Source organism: Vulpes lagopus, chromosome 7 (assembly GCF_018345385.1).
Source record: "Vulpes lagopus strain Blue_001 chromosome 7, ASM1834538v1, whole genome shotgun sequence".
NCBI classification, from domain to species: Eukaryota; Metazoa; Chordata; class Mammalia; order Carnivora; family Canidae; genus Vulpes; species Vulpes lagopus.
In genome coordinates, this window is record NC_054830.1 from 48,805,840 (window position 1) to 48,827,909 (window position 22,070).

The 22,070-nt window shown below is 51.0% G+C and overlaps 2 protein-coding genes across 2 annotated transcripts; both read left to right on the forward strand.

The window, feature by feature from the left end:
* Positions 1-4,219: 4,219 nt before the first annotated feature.
* CAV3 (caveolin 3) lies at positions 4,220-18,599 on the forward strand. The gene is made up of 2 exons (XM_041764618.1): positions 4,220-4,810; positions 17,848-18,599. Exons 1-2 carry the CDS (start codon positions 4,697-4,699, stop codon positions 18,187-18,189), a joined length of 456 nt encoding a protein of 151 aa, XP_041620552.1. The 5' UTR covers positions 4,220-4,696; the 3' UTR covers positions 18,190-18,599.
* Positions 6,287-16,003, forward strand: LOC121494534 (BRCA2 and CDKN1A-interacting protein-like). The gene is made up of 2 exons (XM_041761082.1): positions 6,287-6,356; positions 14,855-16,003. The coding sequence occupies exons 1-2, from the start codon at positions 6,287-6,289 to the stop codon at positions 15,787-15,789; spliced, it is 1,005 nt and encodes a 334-aa protein (XP_041617016.1). The 3' UTR covers positions 15,790-16,003.
* Positions 18,600-22,070: the final 3,471 nt, after the last annotated feature.

Below are 22,070 nucleotides of genomic sequence, written 5' to 3' on the forward strand. Positions count from 1 at the left end.
AGCACTGGGTTGAATGAAACCGAAGTCTGCCATTTATTAACCAGTTGTTGGGACCACACAGAATAAATCTCATCCCTTAAGCTTCATTGATTTGAGTAGGGTTCTTCTGTTCTTCCCCCTCGGCCTTTGTCTCCTCCAAACTGACATTGCTCTGTTTCTCATAAGATATGCACCATCTCACTGACCTTATCTAGACAGGATCTAGTTTCCCTAAAACCTCTCTTGGAGCACAGAGCCCAAGCATTCCAGGCTCCCACTGTAGTCTGACCAGTGCAGAGTTGAGTAAATCAGTCACCTCCATCATTCTGGATGGTATACCTTTATTAATGCATCCTGTGATCACATTGCCCTTTTTGGAAAGCATTCCAAAAATCTCCAAAATCTCTGGGAGGAATCAGGTACCAAAATCTGGTAACAGAGGATGGTGTTCTTAAGCTCATTATACAGAAGTGTGAACTGAAGCTTGGACAGGAGTGGCCTGCTTCTGTCTCCAAATCCTTAGTTTTCCCCTCCACCAACCAACACTCTTTGGGCTCTCAGTTTCTTCATCTGTGAAATGCACAGACTGGATCTCTTCCAGCTCTGGAATCCTGTGATGTGTCTTCTAAACGCAGACCCCAAAGCCAAGTAGCCAACAGAAAGTAGAGGCTCTCTACCTTAGATCTAGGTAGATCTAAAACTCTGACAAAAAGCAGAAAGGTATTTCCTTCTCCACGTATCCTATCCTTAGGTCTCTTGGAGACTTCTGCATCAGTGATAAATCTCGCTGGTTAATGCAGCCTTAAATTTGGCAGTTAATTGAGTCTTCAGATTGCAGCGCTAGGACTCTTGCAATGAGTCGGTCTATATCATCTTTCCTATTACTTCTCCTTTTTTTGCACTCCACAGATTTATGTCTTCCTGCACATCCCATTTTCAAAGATCTTTCCCTCTCCGTAGCAAGACAAACGACGACCACAAAATGCCTTGAAAATAAGAACACAGAGTGCTCCATAAAACCCCAGGCCCAAAATGGGCTTCAGAAAGTCACTCTGTCTCCTTTACTGTGCCCCCATGTCAGGAGCATCGCCCCAGGGCTGACTCGAAAGCTTCAGCTATGTTCTTGGCCGCGTGTCCTCCGTGGGTACGTGGGCCTGCGGGCGCCCCGTTAGGTGTGTCCCTGGGTGCAAGGAGTGCTGCCCACAGCTTACAGGTGGGAGTCCCGGGCAGGTAAATAGCCTTGTCTAAGTCCACGCCTCCTCCTGGTCCCGAGCGCCCCCACCTCCAGAAAGGACTCCCGGGGCACCTGAGGCCGCAGCCTTTCCCTCCTCCAACATCCAGAAGGCGTATCAGCTGCCCCACAGCCTTCTCAGCATCGACTGCCACCTCGAGGCAGCAACCATGTCACACGACAATACCTTTGTATTGTCACAGCAACCACAGTGGCCTCTGTGGTTCAGACACTGAGACGGGGCGCAGGGCAGTGAGTCTGTCCCGCGGTCTGGGCTTCGGCTGCAAGACCTGGAGGTCGAGGGGCGGCTTGACGCCAGGGGCTGGCGCCTCCCGGAGCCTCACCCACTCTGCCTCGATGGCTTGTGGCGGCTGCACCTGCTTGCTCCGCGTGGGCTCCTGCGGCTTCTCAGCTGCCTGCTCATCTCCAACGGCGGGGGTCGAGAGGAGAGAGCCGGAAGCTGCCTCCTCCCTGCGGCCTGGCCCAAATCTCATGTAGCATCAGTCGCGCCGTACGTACCCTCTGGGTCAGAATAATCTAACCCCCAGCCCAGATTAAAAGGAAGGAGCACAGGGCAGCCCCGGTGGCTTAGTGGTTTAGCCTTCAGCCCAGGACGTGATCCTGAAGACCCAGGATCGAGTCCCACGTCGGGCTCCCTGCATGGAGCCTGCTTCTCCCTCTGCCTGTCTCTCTCTCTCTCTCTCTCTCTCTCTCTCTCTGTGTGTGTGTGTGTGTGTGTCTCATGAATAAATAAATAAAATCTTAAAAATAATAAAAATAAAAGGGAGGAGCACAGACCCTCTTCTGGGGGCTGCTCCTGATCCCCAGTGAATGACTATGGCCCGCTGTCCCCGCTCCTCACCAGACACAGGGGGTCCCGCAGAGGACGGAACTCAGCCTCAGGCTCGGCCGCCCGCAGTATCCCACGTGGACAAGAGCAGCAAAACTTTCTTTGTCTCAGCTCTTCACAGGAGAAGGTACGTCTTCCCGCGACCTGGGGGCCCAGGCAGGGGGGGAAGGAAAAAACAAACAGGTAATTCCTAAGAGAGTTAGCAATAGAATTTTCTAGTTGCCTACCACTTACCCCTGGGGACGCTGGGGGGCTACCTACGTGCTCTGCATTTCCTAGCCTCGTTTGCCAGGAGGGGTGGCCAATGACAAATAAACAAAGACCCTGCAAGTGGGGGTCCTGGGAAAGCTTTCTACTGGAGCTGACTTAGCCGGCTGATGCCTTTTCTGGTGCACCCTCGCTCCCTCCTCCTCTTTCATCTGATGGCTGGAAGAGCGGCAGCCACCTCGTGCCAATGAGGCAGCTGTGAGAGTAGCAGAACAGGAAGACGGAGTCGGGAGTCTGACAACGTAATGGGGCCGCCACAGTAGTTCTGAGCTATTTGTATTACGTGAGAGGGCAGACGCCCCTACCTTGCACCAGCCACTAGTATTTTGCATTTTATTAGATAGTAGCCAGGCGCAATTACTGACAGAGCCCAGTGTTTTGCCTCGAGCTTTTTGACTGTCTTCCTGCCTCCCACTAACCTAGCTCTAACCACCAGTGATCTTCCTGGCCCACTATTCCAGTGAACACCCTCCACTGCCCTGAAGTCTTCAATGGCTTCCCGATACGCCTGTAAAATCCATTCTCTTTACGGGGCATCTGGGTAGCTCCGTTGGTTAAGCAGATGGTTAAGCATCTGCCTTTGGCTCAGGTTGTGATCTTACGGTCCTGGGATGGAGGCCCCAGTAGGGCTTCTCCTGTTTGGTGGGAAGTCTGCTTCTCCCTCTCCCTCTGCCCCTCCCTGTCTCTTATCCCTGGCCCCTCTTACCCCTTTCCCTGTATCTCTCTTCCCCCTGCTTGTGCTTTGTTCCCTCTCTTGAAATGAATAAAATCTTTAAAAAAAAACGATATTCTTTAGTATGACACATTGGCTCCTTTCCACCAAAGCCCAAGCTGAGCCTTATCTCCTGCCTCCCCCCCCCCCCAACCCCCAGACAAACAGGCCCTGGCCACTGCACACCTCTCAGCATCCTAGTTCTCACCAGCCCTCTGACACCTATAGTTTTTCTTTTTTATATATTTTTAATGATTTTATTTATTTATTCATGAGACACACACAGAGAGAGAGAGAGAGAGGCAGAGACACAGGCAGAGGGAGAAGCAGGCTCCATGCAGGGAGCCCGACATGGGACTTGATCCCAGGTCTCTAGGATCACAGCCTGGGCTGAAGGCGGCACTAAACCGCTGGGCCACCCGGGCTGCCCACCTATGGTTTTTTCACCTGAAATATTCTAGGTAGTGAACTCCTGCTTGTCCTTCAACACCTAACTCTAAAGCCACCTCCTCTAGGAAGCCTTCCCTGATGCCCTCAGAGTGAGCTACTGCCTCCTGTGGACCTCTTAAAGCAAGTTCCTTGTAAAATATCACTGATCTGGAGCACCTGCCACACCCTATTGTGATTACTTATTTTTTAATCAGTCTGTCCCCCTAGACTGCGAGCTCCTCCAGGCTGGAACAGAGCCTGATGGGTCTGTTCATCCCCAGCTGTTAGCAAATCCTGAATGAATGAGCAGGAAGATAGGGGAATGGATGCACAGCCCTGGCACCTGGGGACTCAGAGTCTTCATACTTTACACTGTGGAGGCCTCCAGTGATGCCTGAGGACCCAGGAAAACTGAGCAGGCACCTGGTAGAGGTACATCCCATGGATGCCTGTGCAGTGTCTGGGGCCCACAGGCACCCTGGAAACCGTCACCGGGGGAAGAGCAAAGGGCAGCATAAACATGGACTTCAGGTGCCCTCCACATGGCATCAAACGGCAGGGGAGGGTGGGCAGCCCCATCAGCGGTCTGCTTCTCTGTCTCACCCCACAGTCCAACAGCTCCCCTCCAGGGGGAGCCCCAGAAGTGGGAAAGACGGGCCGCTGCAGGCCACCACAGAGCAGGGCCAGGTACTAGCTCCTCCAGTGAGAATCCGAACAGGCAGCGTTTCAGTTCCCGAAGCCCTGTCCCAGGGGAGCTCAGCTCCTCTCCGCAGGGCAGCACAGCCCCTGACCCTTAGCATCAGGGCCCTATTCTCTGGCCGGGAGCACAGTGGACCAGGGAGGGGAGCTGTGCGGAGCTCCCAGCCGGCAGGAGGCAGAGCTGGGGACCCCCCGCCCCTCCCAGAGCTGCCCAGGCTGATGGCAGGGGGCGAACTGCAGGGCCCGGGCCCTCAGAGGCAAAGCCTCCGCTCTCCCGGCTGAGCCCCCGTGAGGACTGCTGGGCCTTCCCGCGGAGCTCGTCTTAATTTTAGCTTGGAGGCCTGCCACAGAGGCTTTAGCGAGAGGCAGGCCGAAGTTATGCGGGACAGCTGTCAGCTGGCACGCTGGGTGGGGCCTGTTGAGCCGGCAGGGGCACAAGTCTGGGGACACGGGACCGTGTCCCTGCCCGAGTCTTTTCAGCCCCGCCGGCCACACGGCACAGGTCCCCTCCTGCGGCCCCAGCCCCGCGATGATGGCCGAAGAGCACACAGACCTGGAGGCCCAGATCGTCAAGGACATCCACTTCAAGGAGATCGACCTGGTGAACCGAGACCCCAAGAACATCAACGAGGACATAGTGAAGGTAGGCTCCGCGGGCCTGCTGGGCGGCGCTGCCCGAGGGCTCGGGTCTGGGGCTCCGCGCACAACCCGCTGCCCTGCCCGGACGCCCTGTGCCTCCGTCTTCTCCAAATCCTCCCTCAAAAGGCAGCAGGTTACACCCCGAAGAACGTCTGGCATAAACAGGAGCAAAGCCTCAGCCGCACACACAGGACGCGGGGGTGCCTGGGGCGCCGAGGCAAGTCCCCGAGGGGAAGTGCCTGGAGCCCCCGAGGCCCCTCCCAGGAGCTCCTGGCCTCGGCCCAGGGTGAAGGCCGCGGGTGGCCGCTTGGGTTCTCTTCGGCGCCAGGGTTATTTCTGCGGTCTCCACGGTGGGCGCGGGGTTAACCTCCAGAGGGTGGCTTCCAGTACCCGGCACTCATGTCCCCAGAGCACTGCCCCATGTCCAGTGCTCCTGGTGTGGGGGCCAGCGCCCCACCTGCCCCCGGGTCCTGCGGCCAGGCCGGGGCAGAGGCCTCTCGGAGGGCACCTGGCTCCCGAAAGGAGCACTCAGAGGACAGTCACCCAGCCTTTGGGGAGTCTCCCCCATGGCCTCTTTCCTCATCTGGATGCCACTAGCAGCCTGGCCACCTCCAGGCCCACACCCTCACTCCAACCTCCACTCATTAGCCACAGGGTCCTTCTACAGCAGAATTCCTGGAAGCAGAGGGCCTAACCACCAGCATTAGAGTCACTGGAAGGGCTCTCAAAAGGGCAGTGCCTGGGGCCCCTGGGTCCTACGAAACGTATCCGAATCCCAGATCAGCCCACACCAATAGAAATATAATGCGACCCATGATACCATCACCCCATGTCACTTTACATTTTCTAAAAGCCACAGTTTTAAAGAGGAGAAACAGACAGGTGAAACTAATTTTCATGATATTTTTGATTTAACCCAATATTTTCAAAAAAAATATCATTGAAGCAGGTAACTGATATAAAACAATTATCAGTGCACTATTATGCAGTCTGGTTTTTTTTCATCTTTGAAATCTAACATGTAGCTTACGCTTAGGCTGCATATCAGTTCAGACTCCAAATGTATTAGAAATCGTGTCCTGGGGCAGCCCGGGTGGCTCAGCGGTTTAGCACCACCTTCAGCCCAGGGCGTGATCCTGGAGACTCAGGATCGAGTCCTGCGTTGGGCTCCCTGCAGGGAACCTGCTTCTCCCTCTGCCCGTGTCTCTGCCTCTCTCTCTCTGTGTCTCTCATGAATAAATACATAAATAAAATCTTTTTTTAAAAAGCCATACCTATAAAAAAAAAAAAGAAATCATGTCCTGTATTAAAATCTCATAAAATGCACAGTTGAAATCAATTCCTGTGCCCAAATAGTTCCAAATACTTTTAAAAGTTTTCCAATTTCGGAATTAAGTATCACTTTTTACATTTGAATTAAAATTAAACAAGATATACAGTTCTTCTGTTGCACTGGTCATAGGTGAAGTGCTCAAAGCTCATGGCCACTGGATTAGACAGCGTGGCTCTGGGCTTGCTCCGAGGCACAGCCCCTGTGCTGTCACCCTTTGGTGGGATATCTCCCATGCTGGATAAACTCTAACTTCTCTCCTTGGCTTTCAAGCCCCAACACAATCTGGCTCCAACCCTCTTCTTTCACCTTCCAGCTCCAACACCAGGAGCAGGCCACACCAACCAGAACATATTCCTCTGTCGATACCAGCAACACCCTCCTCCCTGTGGTGAATGCCCCGCTCAGCTTTCAAGACCCACCTCAAATGTTACTTCCTCTAGGAAGCCTTCCTTAGCTCCTCCAGGCATAGTAGCTCCCTCATCTGTGCCCCAATTTCCCTCAGAGCATTTATCCATATTAAATTGCTCGTATTAAAGCTCATATTAAATTGCGATTAGTGTATTTATCTGTATCATGAGTGGTGGAAATAGGGTACTTATAGCCCAGTGTGCCACAAGGGGGAAATTGCTAGATAAATGTAAAATAGTATTTATCATGGTTTGTGTAGTGTGGTCTGGAAGTAAGAGTCCCAAACTTGGCTTTAAAAGACTCGGTTTCAAGTTTACTCTCTTCTACCTAAAAGCAATAGCCCTGGACAAGTTACCTAGGTCTTCAGGACCTGAGTTTCCCTCTGTAAAATGAGTGTAATATCATTTACCTCCACCAGGTAAAGGACTCTCAGAGCAGTGCTGTGCAAATAAAAGTATAATGTGAGGAATAAATGAAATAAGGGGTTTGAAAGTGCCTAACACAGTCCCTGGCATGCAGCAAGGGTGTGACATGTGTGAGCTGAGCTGGAGCTTGGAGGAACTTGCAGGGCAGGACAACTAAGCCATGGGCCAGCTTTTACATCCAGGTTCCCCTCTGGCGATCCCTAGCTGGCTACTGGATGGAGAAGAGGACCCCAAGGAAGAATGTGGCTTCTGAAAGAGATCCACAACAGGTGACAAGTGTAGGGCACCTGGGTGGCTCAGTCAGTTAAGCATCTGCCTTTGGCTCAGGTCATGATCCCAGGGTCCTGGGATCGAGTCCCGCATCAGGCTCCCTGCTCAGTGGGGAGTCTGACTCTCCCTCTGTCTCTGCCTCCCTCTCTCTGTCTCTAATGAATAACTGAATAAAATCTTAGAAAAACAAAACAAAAACAGCTGACAAATGTAGAGAGGCTCTCAGGCCCTACTGAGCCCAGGGTGAGCCAGCTCCAGGCTCCAGGTCCAGGTTATAATCCGAGGGAGGGATGAGGGCAGCCACACAGATGCAGCTGCTTATGCAACTTCCCCGGGGGCTAGGGGCTGAGAGCTGTCTTTCCTGAACCCCAGAAAACATCCCTCAAAGGCTAAGCAAAAGACCCTGCAAATAATCTTGTCGAGAGGAGATTATTATTTGATATATTTATTGGACGTTCTCCGGTTTGGGGAGTTATTGGACTTTCTTTCATTTTCAATAACTAAAGAATGAAAAACTTTTGAAATTCAGAATGAGGATCATAAAATGGAGTCAGATAAATAGCACAAACAGGTTGGAGTAGACTTTAGGTTTATGTACTGTCTGTGAAAGAATAAAAAAAGGAAGAAAGCGGGGCCTGGTGGCTCAGTTGGTTAAGCAGGTGCCTTCGGCTCAGGTCCTAATCCCAGAGTCTTGGGGTAGAGCCCCATAGCAGGCTCCCTGCTCAGCTGGGAGTCTGCTTCTCCCTTTGCCCCTCACCCTGTGCATGTGCATTCTCTCTCACTTGCTCGCTGGCTCATTCAAATAAAAAAAGAAAGAAAGAAAAAAAAAGAAGGAAAGAAAGAAAGAGGAAGAAAGAAAGAAGGAAGGAGGGAGGAAGGAAGGAAGGAAGGAAGGAAGGAAGGAAGGAAGGAAGGAAAGAAAAGAGAAAAGAAAAGAAAAGAAAAAGAAAAGAAAAGAAAAGAAAAGAAAAGAAAAGAAAAGAAAAGAAAAGAAAAGAAAAGAAAAGAAAAGAAAAGAAAAGAGACAGGAGAGCTGGCCAGGAGGGGGCCTGGACAGTCTGCCCAAATGGGAGTCTGGGGCACCTCGGCTTCTTAAACCAAGTGGGGCAAAGATAAGATGGAGGGAGGCAGGAGGAAAAGGAACTGAGGGGGTGAGACTTAGGGAGAGAAAGATAAGCAAAGCAGAAACTCAGGAGGGACCCGTCAGGGTGGTTGCACCAGTGCTAACAGGTGAAAAGGCTAGGGTGCAAGACACAGTAAGATGCTGGAATAAGATTGAGCTAGAGACCCAAGTTCTGGTCCCAGCCCTGACACAGGCTCCCTGTGTAACTCCAGGGAAATCACTCTCCCTCTCTGGCCTAAGTCCTGGGGTAAGCAGAGGTTGGGTGGAGAAGAGGGAGACCTGCCTCCTCCGTCAGCAGGTGCTGAGGTTTCACGCAGAAAGCCAAGGATGGGAAGCAGGAGATAGACCCACAGTGTCTGTAGATTTGACGCCAGCAGACCAGAGGCACTGCCTTTGGACTTTACAGACTCAAAACTTCCCCAAACTTCCTCAAGGAAGGCCTGGTACTACCCTTGAACCCGGGATGGAAGATGAGTGCCAAAGGCAGGGGGAGAGCCCTACACAGACCAGCAGACTTGAACTGTGGCTCCCAAGGTTCGGGGCTGGGTCTCAGGCACCAGGGAGGCTTATGCGGATTAGAGCTGAGGATCTGGGGTGAGCCACCCTCTTCCCTCCACCCCTGATGGTCACCGCCCATTCAGAGAACACTGATTCCAGGAATCATTACTGAGTGCCTACTGTGTGCTGTCTCAGAGGAGACGGTGACAAACACGACCGACCCACCATGTGTGAGCCCTCATGCCAGGCTCTGGGGGATGTGAGGCTATTGGAACAGTTGTGGGGCTCTCCACCATTCCCTTCAGACCCACATTGTAAATCTGCAGCCCTCCTGCCCATGAATTCCTGCTGGGCTGCACCCCCACCTCGAAGGCCTCTGAGTTCTTTCTGAGAGGGCTCAGGGCTGTCTCCCTAACCCACACCAAGGCACCCAGACCCTAAAGCAGAAATGCTCAAGCCCAAAGTACCCCATGGGTTCCTCACCCTCAGGCTTCAGCCGCTTTCCCCTCAGCTACACAGCGTCAAACAGGGCAGGGGGTCGGACATGACCCCAGCCCATCATATGGTTCACATGCCACCTCCAACCTTCATGTGCCATGAAACACCCTCCCCCCTCAGAAACACACTCAAACCACACCCTTTGCCTATCAGCTCAGGCTAAGAAACACCTGAAAGGACCCAGCAGCCACCAGTCCCGCAAACTCTGCTCCAAATTTGGGCCCATCTGGACACCCTGTTGCAGAAAGATGAAACTGACCTGGTACTTCCTCTTGAGAAGAATCCAACCTAACAGAGAGGATGAGACTAAAGTAATGCGAATATCTGGAGGAAGGTGCTGAGCGCCATAAATTAGTGCCTGATGAAGGGTCATGGGGTTTAACAGAGGAAGACCTTACTCTCATCTGAGAAAATCAGGAGCCAGCTCCATGGGGAGACAGTAACCCAGGTGCATAAAAAAATGGGGGGGAATTAAAATGTGAATAAGGCTTTTGAAGAAGAGGGAGTAAGATAAGCAAAAGCCGTGATATGGAGGATGTTGGGTGTCACTGGCAAAAGTGAGAGATGGGTATTGCTGCTCCCCGACCTATGTCCATGGCAAATGTTACTAACGGGTTACAGCACTTTTCCAGGAAGCCATGGGTCATATTGGTGAGGCAGAGATGGGGACACATGGAGCCTCTTTGCTACTCTGTCTGCAGAAGAATGACAGGACCAAGCGCATCTGAAAGAGAACTTGTAAGAGAAAGCAGAGGGGCAGGTTGACACCGGTCATAGAAGGTCATCCAAGCTGCCACCCATCCCATGTTGGCAGTTTCTTCCTTTCAGAAATGTCCTGTCCTCTGTCAGGTACCTCTAGGAAGGGCAGCATTGGTAACTCACACGGAGGGATTTATAATTCAGTGTTATGGGGGCTCCTAAGTATTAACTAATCTAGTGTTTCAAAATGTGGTCCACTTTCTTGAGTCGCTGGTTAAAATGCAGATTCCTGGATCCTGGCACCAGAAATTCCTATTTGGTGGGACCAGTGAACGTTTTGCACTTTCACGTACAAACAAGCCCCCTTGTCCTGCAGATGATAAACTTGGAATTCGGAGTTCTCACCAGTTTTCCCTAAAGACACACTGTGTTAGTTACCTACTGCTGTGTAACAGATCACCCCACACTCAGTGGTTTAAAGCAACCACCGTGTGATGGTCTCCCACAGTTGTGGGGGTCAACAAGAGGCAGCTGGGCAGCTCCACTGCTCTCACCGGTGGCCTCTCAAGAGGTGGCAGTCACCTGGGGCCTCAGCAGGGATGGATGGAAGGTGGGGCTCAGCCAGGATGCTGGGACAGCTGGGCCTCTCCCTCATGTGGCCTCTCCGCCAGACCCCAGAGCAGAGGATAGTAATGTACTTCGAATGCCACCAGTCTCTACATCAGGGTATAAAAGTGAACTTCTAATATGGCAGCTCAGGGCTCCCCAAGGCAGAAACTTCCAGGCCTCTGTAAGGCTTAGTTCTGAACCTGGCACGGCACCCCTTCTACTGCACTCTGGTGATTGAAGTGAGTCATAGGGCAGGCCCAGACTTAGTATAGGATAAGAAGAGGCAAGGGCTTAAATGTTCAGGGCCATGACTTAATTGGGGGTCATCTCTGGATGACTATCCAAAAAGCTGGCAAATTACCAAGTATAAGATACATGGCCAGAAACCAACATCTTATAAGGGCCAGATTGTGAGCATTGCTTTGGTTCTCCCATGTTATGTAGAATTCTATTATTGTTACTACCAATTATAACACAAAAAGCAAAGCTTTGCCATTTTTCAGCTGTTTTACAGCTATCACCTCATTTTAGCTTCCTACTGTATCAGCCAGTGCTTCTCAAATTATCTGGGTGAAGGGCCACTTTTATTATTATAACTTCAATTTGCTGAACACTGATACTTTTATAAAATTCAATAGAAATTAATTACTAGGGAAATGGAATGAAAAATAGGCATCTACAATGTAAGCACCAATTTTTCTTACTATGAGTTATCAGACATAAAATCACTGGCTCAGATTTCGGTGACTATTTCTAAATGCTTACTCTCAACTTCTATACATACCCTGTTGGGAAGAGGGGACTGGCTATGGGCCACCCTTTAAGTTAGCAAGGTACTAGGCAAGAAAACGAAGCAAATCCCAGCAAAACTAAGCCCCCCACCCCCCGGGTGTTCTGACTCCAAATCAAACTCTGAGTCACTAGGGATCTTGGCCCAATCCTCTTGGTGTAGAGTTAATAAACAAAAACAAACAAACCAGAGGCCCAGAGAGGGAAAGCACCATGCCCCAAGCCTCTAGTAACTCAGTGGTCAAGTGGAGGCTGGCACCAGATGCCCATGCCTCTGCCTAGAGCAGTTTCCCCACCCACAGATACTCTATCTGAATTGTCCAGGGCCCAGGATGCCCAAGGACTGAGTCATACAGGAATCTGGGGAGGTATTTTTGACAGGGGGTGGCTGCTGGCCTTCTCCGAACCCTCCGGCAACGCCTGGTCCTGCTATCCAGCACCCTTCCCCACCCTCTTGGAGCCTGCGGGGGCTGCGGGGGCTGATTCTGTTTAATCAACCGGCTCTCTTGCTATTCCAAAAATAAATATGCCAGAGAAGGGGACACCAACTGAATGAGCAGCCACGTTCACCCTTCCCACCCCCTGCCCTCCCACCAATTGCACACCAAGCCCTGAGGCTCTGCCATGGATCCAGCTCCCGTCCCACCACCCTCCCAGAAAAAGTCATCTTCCCTCCAGACAAATTAAGAAATGAAATCACTGTGCGCTTTTGATATACTGCCGTGGCGGCCTAAGACCTGCCTGAGCCGGGTCTTAAAAATATCTCCCCAAAGTAGGCACTGTGACCAAAGCTGTCCCGGTGCTCAGTCCGAGTTGGGGGAACAGCTGGGCCTGCCAGCACAGCCCATCCCTCTGAGAGCACATCTTCCGATTCCCAGAAAACGAAGCCATCGCCCGATGCACGGTGCCCAAAGGCAATTAAGGGGAATAATTCAAATGTCAGCGCCGATGTCTTTTGCGAAGAAATAATCATTAAAAGACACGGCAGAGAGGTCCTTGGGAGTGGGATTATTATTGTAAACAGAAAACGAGGGAAAAGAGGACTCATCAGCGCAGGCTGAGGTGTGCGTGAACGCACACACAATTATGCCGAGGGAAGCTGTAGAATTAATGTACCCAGGATCTGGCGTGTCAACAGATTTTCTGAGATGTATTTTCATAGGCACTTGAGAATAACTGAACCAAGAATTCCTGTCACTGAGCTCCTACCATGTGCCAGGCACTGTGCTGAGCACTGGCACGGAGTGGGTGCTGAATAAATCTGTGTTTGAATGGATGGAGGGAAGGATGCATGGATGTCTATGGATGGGTGGATAGATCTTTGGATTGATGGATGGAGGGACGGATGATGAGAGATTGGATGGGTGGGTGAATAGAGGGTGCAGGGTGAATGGATGATTATTTCTATTTCTCAGAACAAGGTTTTAAGAAATAGCAAATCCATTTTACAGATGAAGTGAAGCTCAAAGAGGTAAGTCATCTGCCAAAGTCACTCATCAGAGCAGCGCCTGCACTGGTGCGCAAAGCCACCTTTGGGGCTCTAACGTCCTCTTGGGGACAACATTCCGTAACAACCAACAACAACAGTTACTGGTTGTTATTAATCAGCTGTTCTGGGCCGGGCAGTGTTCTGAGCATTCAGAATTTATTTATTTAACTTATTTAATCCTCCAACAAACTTTATGAGATGACTCCAGGAAGCTGAGGCACAGAAAAGCTCAGTCCACCTGCTGACGGTTACAGAGCCAATAAGCAGGGGGGCTGGACCCCAGCCTCAGCAGTGGGACTTCACACAGGGCTCTTTCCCACTCCGCCGCCTCTCAGAGGCCAGACACAAATAATCAAATGCGTTGAAGTCAGAGTACGTGGGACTAAACGAACAAAGCGGGCTGGGCTGCGGAGGAGCAGGGCCGGTGGCTGGAAACAAAGGGCTGGGAGCCCTGCCTGGGGGCAGGTGTCTCGGTGGACAAGGACTGGACCTTAGATGCTGCAAAGCCAGCATCCGCCTCCAGGTCTGACCCTGGCTGGGCTGGTGTGGACAGCTTAGATTAGAATCAGTCTGGGCCCTGCCTCCCACCTCTGGGCCGCCTGCCCTGAGAGGCGGGGAGACACCATCCTGAGAACAGCCACAAGAAGGGCAGGGAGGCCACAGGCAGGCGCTAAGTGGGAGAGTGCAGGAGGGAGGAAGCGCCTGCTGGGACCAGGGCTGGGGGGCACGCCTCTGCCCTAATAGCTCCTTCTGCTGGCAGAGTTCCTGGGGCTGCACCATGCTCCAGAAGCCAGCCTGGGTGCTAAGAGGCATCAGGCTGGGGTGCGGCCGTGGTGGAGGAGGGGCAGGCTGCAGAAGTCGGAACTCCTCCATCGACAGGACCCAGGCCCTAGGGATCTAACTGAATCTCAGGAACCACTACGGTGTACCCAGGTTAGGGTCGGGATGGTTCCCCAGGCCTATCCTCCCCAGCTTCTTCAATTTGAAAGCTCCCCCAAGAAACGGCAACTCTGAATTTTTGCCCCATCTAAACCAAATAGAGAAGATACCAGCCCTTTCCATCCACTGTCCACAGCCATGAGATGTTCCTCAGCCAACCTGGGCCTTCTTTTCCAAATGTCCAGCACACCAGTTTTCCATTTCTGCTTCCAAACCTCACTGTCCACCGAATTCCCAGCCCATCACCGCCTCCTGGAAGCCCTCTAGGAATAAGTACCATCTTTCTGAGATGAGGACCATATTTATATTCTTCCCTCCAGCCCTGGCCTTCCATCCAGGGGAACTTTAAGAGGTTAAATGACCTCTGCTGAACCCCAGCGGAGAAAGCTGGAGGCTGAGATTTACAGGAGTCCTGGAAGGCGCTCCTGACTCCCTGAGTCAGCTTTTCACATCACCTGAAATCCCAGGTTGTCAACTTTGCTTCCCATAAACATATCACCCCCTGGGGGAGACCTCATCCCCTGCTGCCTCCAGGAGGATCCAGGGATCTGGGGCATGGGGCAGGAGCTCAGTCTAGTCATGGGACAAAAACAGGATGCCCCATTGTACCTACAACATGATTAGGTCCACTCTCTCCCCCTCAAAAAAGTTAGCCCTGGAAAGAAAAGCACTAAAGCAATGACACTGTTAGTATTAGAGAAATATAAATTGAAGATACTTTTGTTTTATTTTTACTATTTCCTGAATTTTCTGCGACGTGGCTGTCATTTTATAATGAAAAGTAATCTGAAAAGTAATTCTGTGGCCAATTGAGAGGATCTCCTTCCCCCAACAAAAGCAGGGAAGGGGCTGCCCCTGAAAGAGTGGTGTTTAAGATCTGGCCCCACCAGGCCCCACAGGGGACCCCTGCCACCACAGTCTGATGATTTTGAGCCTTCATTCAATCAGCTTTTATTAAAATGGCCCAGGAGGCCGGCAGGATGGCATCCAGGCCGTGCGCGCCGAGGAGGAAGAGGAAGACGGAGTGGAAGAGGAGGACGAAGAGGAGGAAGACAGCGACGAAGACGAGGATGAAGACGACGAGAGCGTCGACGAGGAAGTGAATGTTGAATTTGAAGCTTATTCCATCTCCGACAAGGATCATGACGGAATTAAGAAGTTATTGCAACAGCTTTTCCTAAAGGCTCCTGTGAGTACTGCAGAACTAAGTGATCTCTTAATTCAACAAAACCATACTGGGAGTGTGACAAAGCAGACGGATGTTTCAGAAGACAGCGATGACGATGTGGATGAAGATGAGATTTTTGGGTTCGTAAGTCTTTTAAATTTAACTGAAAGAAAGGGAACCCAGTGTGCTGAACAAATTAAAGAGCTGATCCTGAGCCCCTGTGAGAAGAACTGTGGAAAGAGTTTGGTGAAAAAAAAAAAAAAAAAGAGTTTGGTGGAACAGCTGGATACACCTTTAAACGACAACTCCAAGCCTGTGGGCTTTCTCCTCAGCGAGAGGTTCATGAACGTCCCTCCTCAGATTGCGCTGCCCATGCGCCAGCAGCTCCAGAAAGAACTAGCAGAGGCACACAAAACTAACAAGCCGTGTGGGAAGTGTCACTTCTACCTTCTGATTAGCAAGACGTTTGTGGAAGCTGGAAAAAATTCCAAAAGGAAAGGGAGCAACCAAGAAGAGAAAGAGGAGTTAATGTTTGCAAATGCAGAGGAAGGATTTTTCTATGAGAAGGCCATCCTGAAGTTCAGCTACTCGGTGCAGGAAGAGAGCGACACTCGTCCGGGAGGCAGGTGGCCCTTTGATGACGTCCCCATGAAGCCCTTGCGAACCGTGATGTTGATTCCAGGTGACCGGATGAACGAAATCATGGACAGACTGAAAGAGCACCTCTCCGTGTGACCCATTTCCCATGGACAGTAGTTGGTGATTTTGTGTTTGTAAAATTACCAGAAAACAGCTCTCAGATTTACTGAAAAACTCACGACTTTATTCAGAGTAAGGTCCTCTACAAAAGAGTAGGGTTCTGTCCCCTGTGTCTGTGACACATTTACAAAATAGTTTTTTTAAAAAAAAATTTGGTCAAATTATGAATGATTAAAAGCTTTTCCAATAAGAAGGAAAACATGGGGGTCATAATTTAAAGAACTCAATAAAAACTTCTATTTTTTTATTTAAAAAAATTAAATAAAATAAAATAAAATGGCCCAGGAGCATGGAAGATGGTCATGTTCCCATTTCACAGACATGACAACTAAGGCTTAGTGGTGCTAAAGGACATTGCAGACAAGAAAGCAGCTATGATGCTGTTTAATGCATAGTGGGGGCTCAAGAAAGGTCAGTTAAATGACTTGGCTGAGAGTAACCTTTTTTTTTTTCAAATTTACTGATTAGTTTTTCCCACTTCCCAAATGAGGCCTCAGCCACCATTGCAGTGGAACGTGTGAACCGGATTCTGTGAGTGCCCATGCTCCCTCCAGCTGCAAGGTGGGCCGGTGGGGGAACAGAGAAAGGAAAGTCTGAGGTCGCCGCAGGACTGGGGTGGGGTGCTTGGGGCCTGCTCGGCCTTCTTCGGTACCAGACACCTTTACTAGCCAGGACAGCACGGCCCTCACTTTGCCTCATGCCAGATCCCGCAACAGCTCCCAGGCCTGCACGCCTCTCTAACCCGCCACCAGCACCCCAAACCAGCCTGGCGCCACGTCCCACCTGGACTATTGCCGCAGCTCCCTACTGGACGCCACCTGCGTCCTCTCTCCCGGCCTCCACCAGCCCAACCAGCTGCTCAAAATTCAGAGGAGAGAGCAGAGAACAGAATGGTGGTTGCCAGAGGCGGGGGTGGGTGGTGAGTGAAGGGGGTCAGAAGGAACCAACCTCCAGTTATAAAATAAATAAGTCACAGGGACGTAGGTTCCAGCACAGTGACTATACTTCACAATAATACTGTGTGACACATGTGAAAGGTGCTAAGAGAGCAGATCTCAAAAGTTTTCATCACACACACAATTTTGTCACCTGTGTGTAGTGACGGACGGTAACTACACTTAGTGGGTGATCACCTCCCAAATATACAGACACTGAATCATTATATTGAAAATGATATGATGTTATATTATCAATCATACTTCAATAAAAAAAATCAGGGCACCTGGGTGGCTTAGTGGTTGAGCATCTGCCTTCGGCCCAGGGTGTGATCCTGGGGTCCTGGGATCAAGTCCCGCATCAGGCTCCCTGCAAGGAGCCTGCTTCTCCCTCTGCCTGTGTCTCTGCCTCTCTCTGTGTGTCTCTCATGAATAAATAAATAAATAAATAACCTCTAAAAAAACATCAGCTCAGATCTGGTCAATCCAGTGTGCAAAAGCCTTCAGAGACTGCTCCTCCCAGTGACTGTCTGGCCAGGCCTCTCTGGCCTCACTCTGGCCACTCTGGGCTTGCACTTGGCCTTCCAGAAGCATCTGCATCAGCGGAGGGCACACGCTGTCCATCCCATTAGGTCCTAGGAGTGCCCAGTATGCTTCTTCAGCCGCGGGCCTCCCTCCACCTGGCTATCTTCAGGATCAGCCTAGCTAGAGGCCTCTTTCTTACCCCCCAGGATGACTAGGACCGGATCGTAAAATAACAGAATTTAAGAACCATGCCTCTAGGCCTGCCTCTTACTGTGGCTTTAAGCAAGTCACTCAACATCCAGAGGCCTGTTTCTCCACCCACAGGACAAGGGGATGGACCAGCTCGTGTGCCTCACTGCTCTAGGGCAGCCCTGGCGTCACCCTGGAGCTTGTCAGGGATGCAGTCTTGGGCCTCACCCAGGCTGGGCTGGGTCAGAATCCCTGGCGGTGGGGCCCAGCCGTCGGGTGAGACAAGCCCCACCCCCATCCCTGCCCAGAGGGTGATGCTGGCCCACAGAAGCGCAGAAGTGGGTGGATGTTGTGACCTAAGGCCTTGTTCTTCCCGCCCCCGCAGGTGGATTTCGAAGACGTGATCGCAGAGCCTGTGGGCACGTACAGTTTTGACGGCGTGTGGAAAGTGAGCTACACCACCTTCACCGTCTCCAAGTACTGGTGCTACCGCCTGCTGTCCACGCTGCTGGGGGTCCCGCTGGCCCTGCTCTGGGGCTTCCTGTTCGCCTGCATCTCTTTCTGCCACATCTGGGCGGTGGTGCCATGCATTAAGAGCTACCTGATTGAGATCCAGTGCATCAGCCACATCTACTCCCTCTGCATCCGTACCTTCTGCAACCCGCTCTTTGCCGCCCTGGGCCAGATCTGCAGCAACATCAAGGTGATGCTGCGGAAGGAAGTGTAAAGCCAGGTGGGGGCGAGGGGGGTGGCCGGGCAGGGGGAGTCAGGCCAGGCTGGCCCCCCCACGGCACTGCTCCATGGGCCTGCTGGTGAGCGCTTGCTCTTTAGGGACTGCTATTTCCCCCCCAAGACACACAGTTTAGGGAAGCAAGCAAGAAAAGAGCCCTGCCACAGAAGCACAGTGGCCCTTCACTCTGCCCCCTACCCCACCTCGATGCCTCCTTGACCCGGCATGAGGAACGATAATTTGCTAAGAGGCAGCTACTGCAAGTCTTTGCATTCACTTGTACTGTAACAGCATAAACCAGCACTCGGTTCCCACCTGGGGTCAACCCGTCCGTGCATGCCGCCCGGGAAAGCTACCAGTGACTCTTGGCATTAGAAGGGTGGCTCCAATAAACGGTTTCGGCTGCATTTCGGGAATGCTGTGTTTTCTGTGTGTCCATAAGGTAGGTGCATGCCCTGATGAGCTTCAAAAATACAGTTTGCTGCCCTAAGAAACAAGTGGAGCAAGCTGGTTGGCCCTCCTCTGGGCCAAATTCAAGAATCAGAACAGAGTTCGGTTTCTCCTGGGCTTCTTCTTCTTTGCTGGGTATCTGCTCCCCCACATTACTTAGGGGATTATTTCCCTGGGCTGGCCAGCAGTCACCAATGGGAGAAAGTGGCCCGTGGGCCAGAAGGGGCAAGAGTCCCTCCCTGAGCACCAGTGAGGGCAGGGCCTGGGTTCAAAACTCTCTGAACCTCCCCTTTGGCTCCACAGATACCAAGGCCCTGACACTGCTGCTTGGTATGTGTACACCTTCAGCCTTCAGAGATGTGATGAGGGCATATGGCCCAATCTGTGCATGTGCAGACTCACTGTGGACATAAAAAACAATAGCAAGGGCATGTCCCACCTCTTCTTCACCTAACCCCACTGGGGAGACAAGAACCAGCAATATTACATTCTTTACAGATACTTTCCCAAGAGTGTTATCCAGAACTTAGTCCTCAGAAAAAAAGAGGGGTGGCTTTTGTGATTAAATTTGTTTGGAAAATGCTCTATATTTCTCTCAGAGATTTTCAATAGACAGCAGTACATTAAAGATTCTGACAAGTTCTGCAGGAAAGAAAACTGTTCAGGCCAACGTCTTCCAATCCCACTTGACCTTTTTCTTCCCCCATGCAACACTCACTTACGTCTCATAAAATTATGGTTCCGCAGCAGGTTTTCAGAGGCATCGCCTCATTGGTGCCTGGCCATGAACCCAAGGAGTACTGGGGGGCAGTGTGGTGGAGCAGATTGGGAGATAGGGCACAGGCAGCCTCAGTTCTGGTCCTGTCTCTCCTCCTAGTTGCCTTCTCTGGCCTCAATTTTACCATCCATAAAACGATCCCTAATGTCCATCTCAGCCTTAAAATTTACTCATTTTTGTTTTTTCTAGTATCTTATTATGCAATTTTCAAACACAGAAGGAATTTGGAAGGGTCGGCCGTGAACACCTGAATGCACACCATCCAGGCTCGACATTGCCCATTTTACTGCTCCTGCTTTGTCACATGTCTCTCCATCCACCAACCTCAGCTTTCTTTACACACTTTTATTTTTTATGCATTTTAAAATAAGCTGCAGATACCCATATTTTTGCTACTAAACACTGCAGCTGTCATCCTTTAGCTTAGCCCAGGGAGGTCTAGCCATCACTAGAGCACAGCAGCTCCAGCCCACCTGTCTCTGTTCTGTGCTGGGCTCTGTACATTCTCAGGTGGACCCAGTGGGCCCGGCTCCTCCTGCTGGAAAGGTTTAGAGGCGGCATTATTTACATCCTCCTCGAAGGGGCTGCCCTTCAAACATCTCTTGAGGTCAATAGGTCCCAACACTTGGAATCTTGGGTTCTGCAGAGGGATTTTTCACCACTTTGGCTCTTTCTATAACCTGATTTGACTAAAACTCCAATTTTCCAAGCTTGTTCTGTTTCTTGAGGGGCAGATTACAGCAGGTACTCATTTACCCATGAAGTTCCCAGAACTGGAGAAAGGACACACATTTAAGATGCATAAGGAGTTCTGTGTCTTCCAGGAATCTCCTTGAGAAGTAACAGAAGAACAGCAGGCTGAGGGCATAATGGGAAGAGGCCAGAGCAAGGAGGTGGAGTTTCTCTCTCTCTCTCTCTCTCTCTCTCTGTCTCTTTCTCTCTCTCTGTCTCACATGCTACATTCAGCTTATCAGGGATTCTTGCTCAAAAGGCAGGTTGAAGGCCCCAGCTCCAAAGTGTGAGTCAGTGGAGCCCCAGGAATGAACATGAACCCATTTGTGGTTCTGCAGGTGGCCCCCTTATCTCACTGGAAGAAATACGTGGTAGGGTCCCTTCCAGGTGATGATCTAAAATCCTATTCTCTCCAGAGTTAGACAGTGGCACACAGTGGGTGTGGTATATCACACAAGAGGTCTGTGCCTGGGACTTACACCATCTTCCGACAAAACTCTGACAAATCATGACCGCAGACAATGGGACCGGGTCCCCCTACCCCCACCCCAGCCACACCTCTGGGGTCCTTCTGTCATAGGCAGAGAACTCTGCAGCCCTGCAGGGGAATCCAAGCCCACCAGCCACCAGGCATGATCACCATTTTAGGGAGGGAGAAAGAGGGCAAAGCAATGTATGGGGGAAAAAATGTTTATACAGTGCACCTTTTATAAAGCAGTTAATGAAGCAGACGTCTTGCTCTCGGCCACATCAGGCACTGGCTGGCACAGTCCATGAGGGTACCAGAGAAAGTCACTGCAGTAGGACAAAACTGAGGAATTCACATTTTGCATCTAGTGGTGTTTCACTGCACTCAAATAGAAAAGGTTAAGCACTTTCAAAACCAGGATATTTGTAAAGGGTGACCTCGTGCAGCTGTAGCCCACAGATCCATCCAAAAAGGAGCACAGATTGTATGACAGATTATGTCTTTCAGGGACTAAGGAAATGAGGCTCAGAGCCTTTGAGTGTTCACATTTCACTTTTGACCATCAGTATAATGAAACATTGCAGAAGAAAACCTACAGGCTCCAATTTATTGGCAGCTCCAGCCATGTGTTTGGTTTGCAGACGGGTCTGACGCGGTGGGAGAAGGTATATGCAGACCTTGGGGTGGGGTGTCTGGGGGAGGAGGGCAGAGACAACCGAGCTCAGGACTCGGTTCGAGAGAGACTGAGAGGGTGAAGATAGTCTCTAGCACAAGATTGGGAGGGGAGGGGTGCAGAACCATGGATGCTGCTGAAACCGAATGCCACTGATCTGCTGTGCCCGTGGTCCCCAGTGGCTTCTGTTAGCTGCTAGGGCAGCAACTTCCCCGGGAACAGCAGAGACTAAGGCAACTCTGGCTGGTGAGCAGGGAGGCTCAACTGCCAACAGACCCCATCATGGATGCATCTGCACCCAGACTGCCCCCGTGGTCCTATACATGGTCACGAAGACCCCAAATCAGCATCTTGTTAGCCTCCCAAAGAGCGAGGACTACCTGGTATTCACAGTGTCCAGTTAGTACTGGATCTTGTATTAAATGGTACGAGTCTGAATACTGGCATTCCAGGGCACGCCTCTCTTCTCCCTGAACATCTAAACCATGCGAGCTTCTTCTACTACGTGCAAGAATGTGTGTGTTGTGTGCACACGCAGTGTGGAGGGAGAAGAGGACAGAGCATATAGAAAGTGAATCTGTGGCTTTTGAGAAGTGTTTTTGCTTGTAACACAGTGAGTCACAAAAATATGTATAGAAATTTTTTTTTAAGTGCACTAAAGAACCAATGAGTTGGCCACTCCCCATCGAAAAACCTCTGATCTAGAACATCTTGTATTAAAATACCAAAGGTATTTCTTGGGCACAGTCATATCCTTCCTCAGGGCTGACAGGACA

Coding starts and splice junctions, on each gene's coding strand:
- CAV3 (XM_041764618.1), top strand. CDS start 4,697: ATGATGGCCGAAGAGCACACAGACCTGGAGGCCCAGATCGTCAAGGAC. Junction 4,811..17,847: donor TCAACGAGGACATAGTGAAG/GTAGGCTCCGCG, acceptor CCGCCCCCGCAG/GTGGATTTCGAAGACGTGAT.
- LOC121494534 (XM_041761082.1), top strand. CDS start 6,287: ATGGCCACTGGATTAGACAGCGTGGCTCTGGGCTTGCTCCGAGGCACA. Junction 6,357..14,854: donor CCCTGTGCTGTCACCCTTTG/GTGGGATATCTC, acceptor AAAATGGCCCAG/GAGGCCGGCAGGATGGCATC.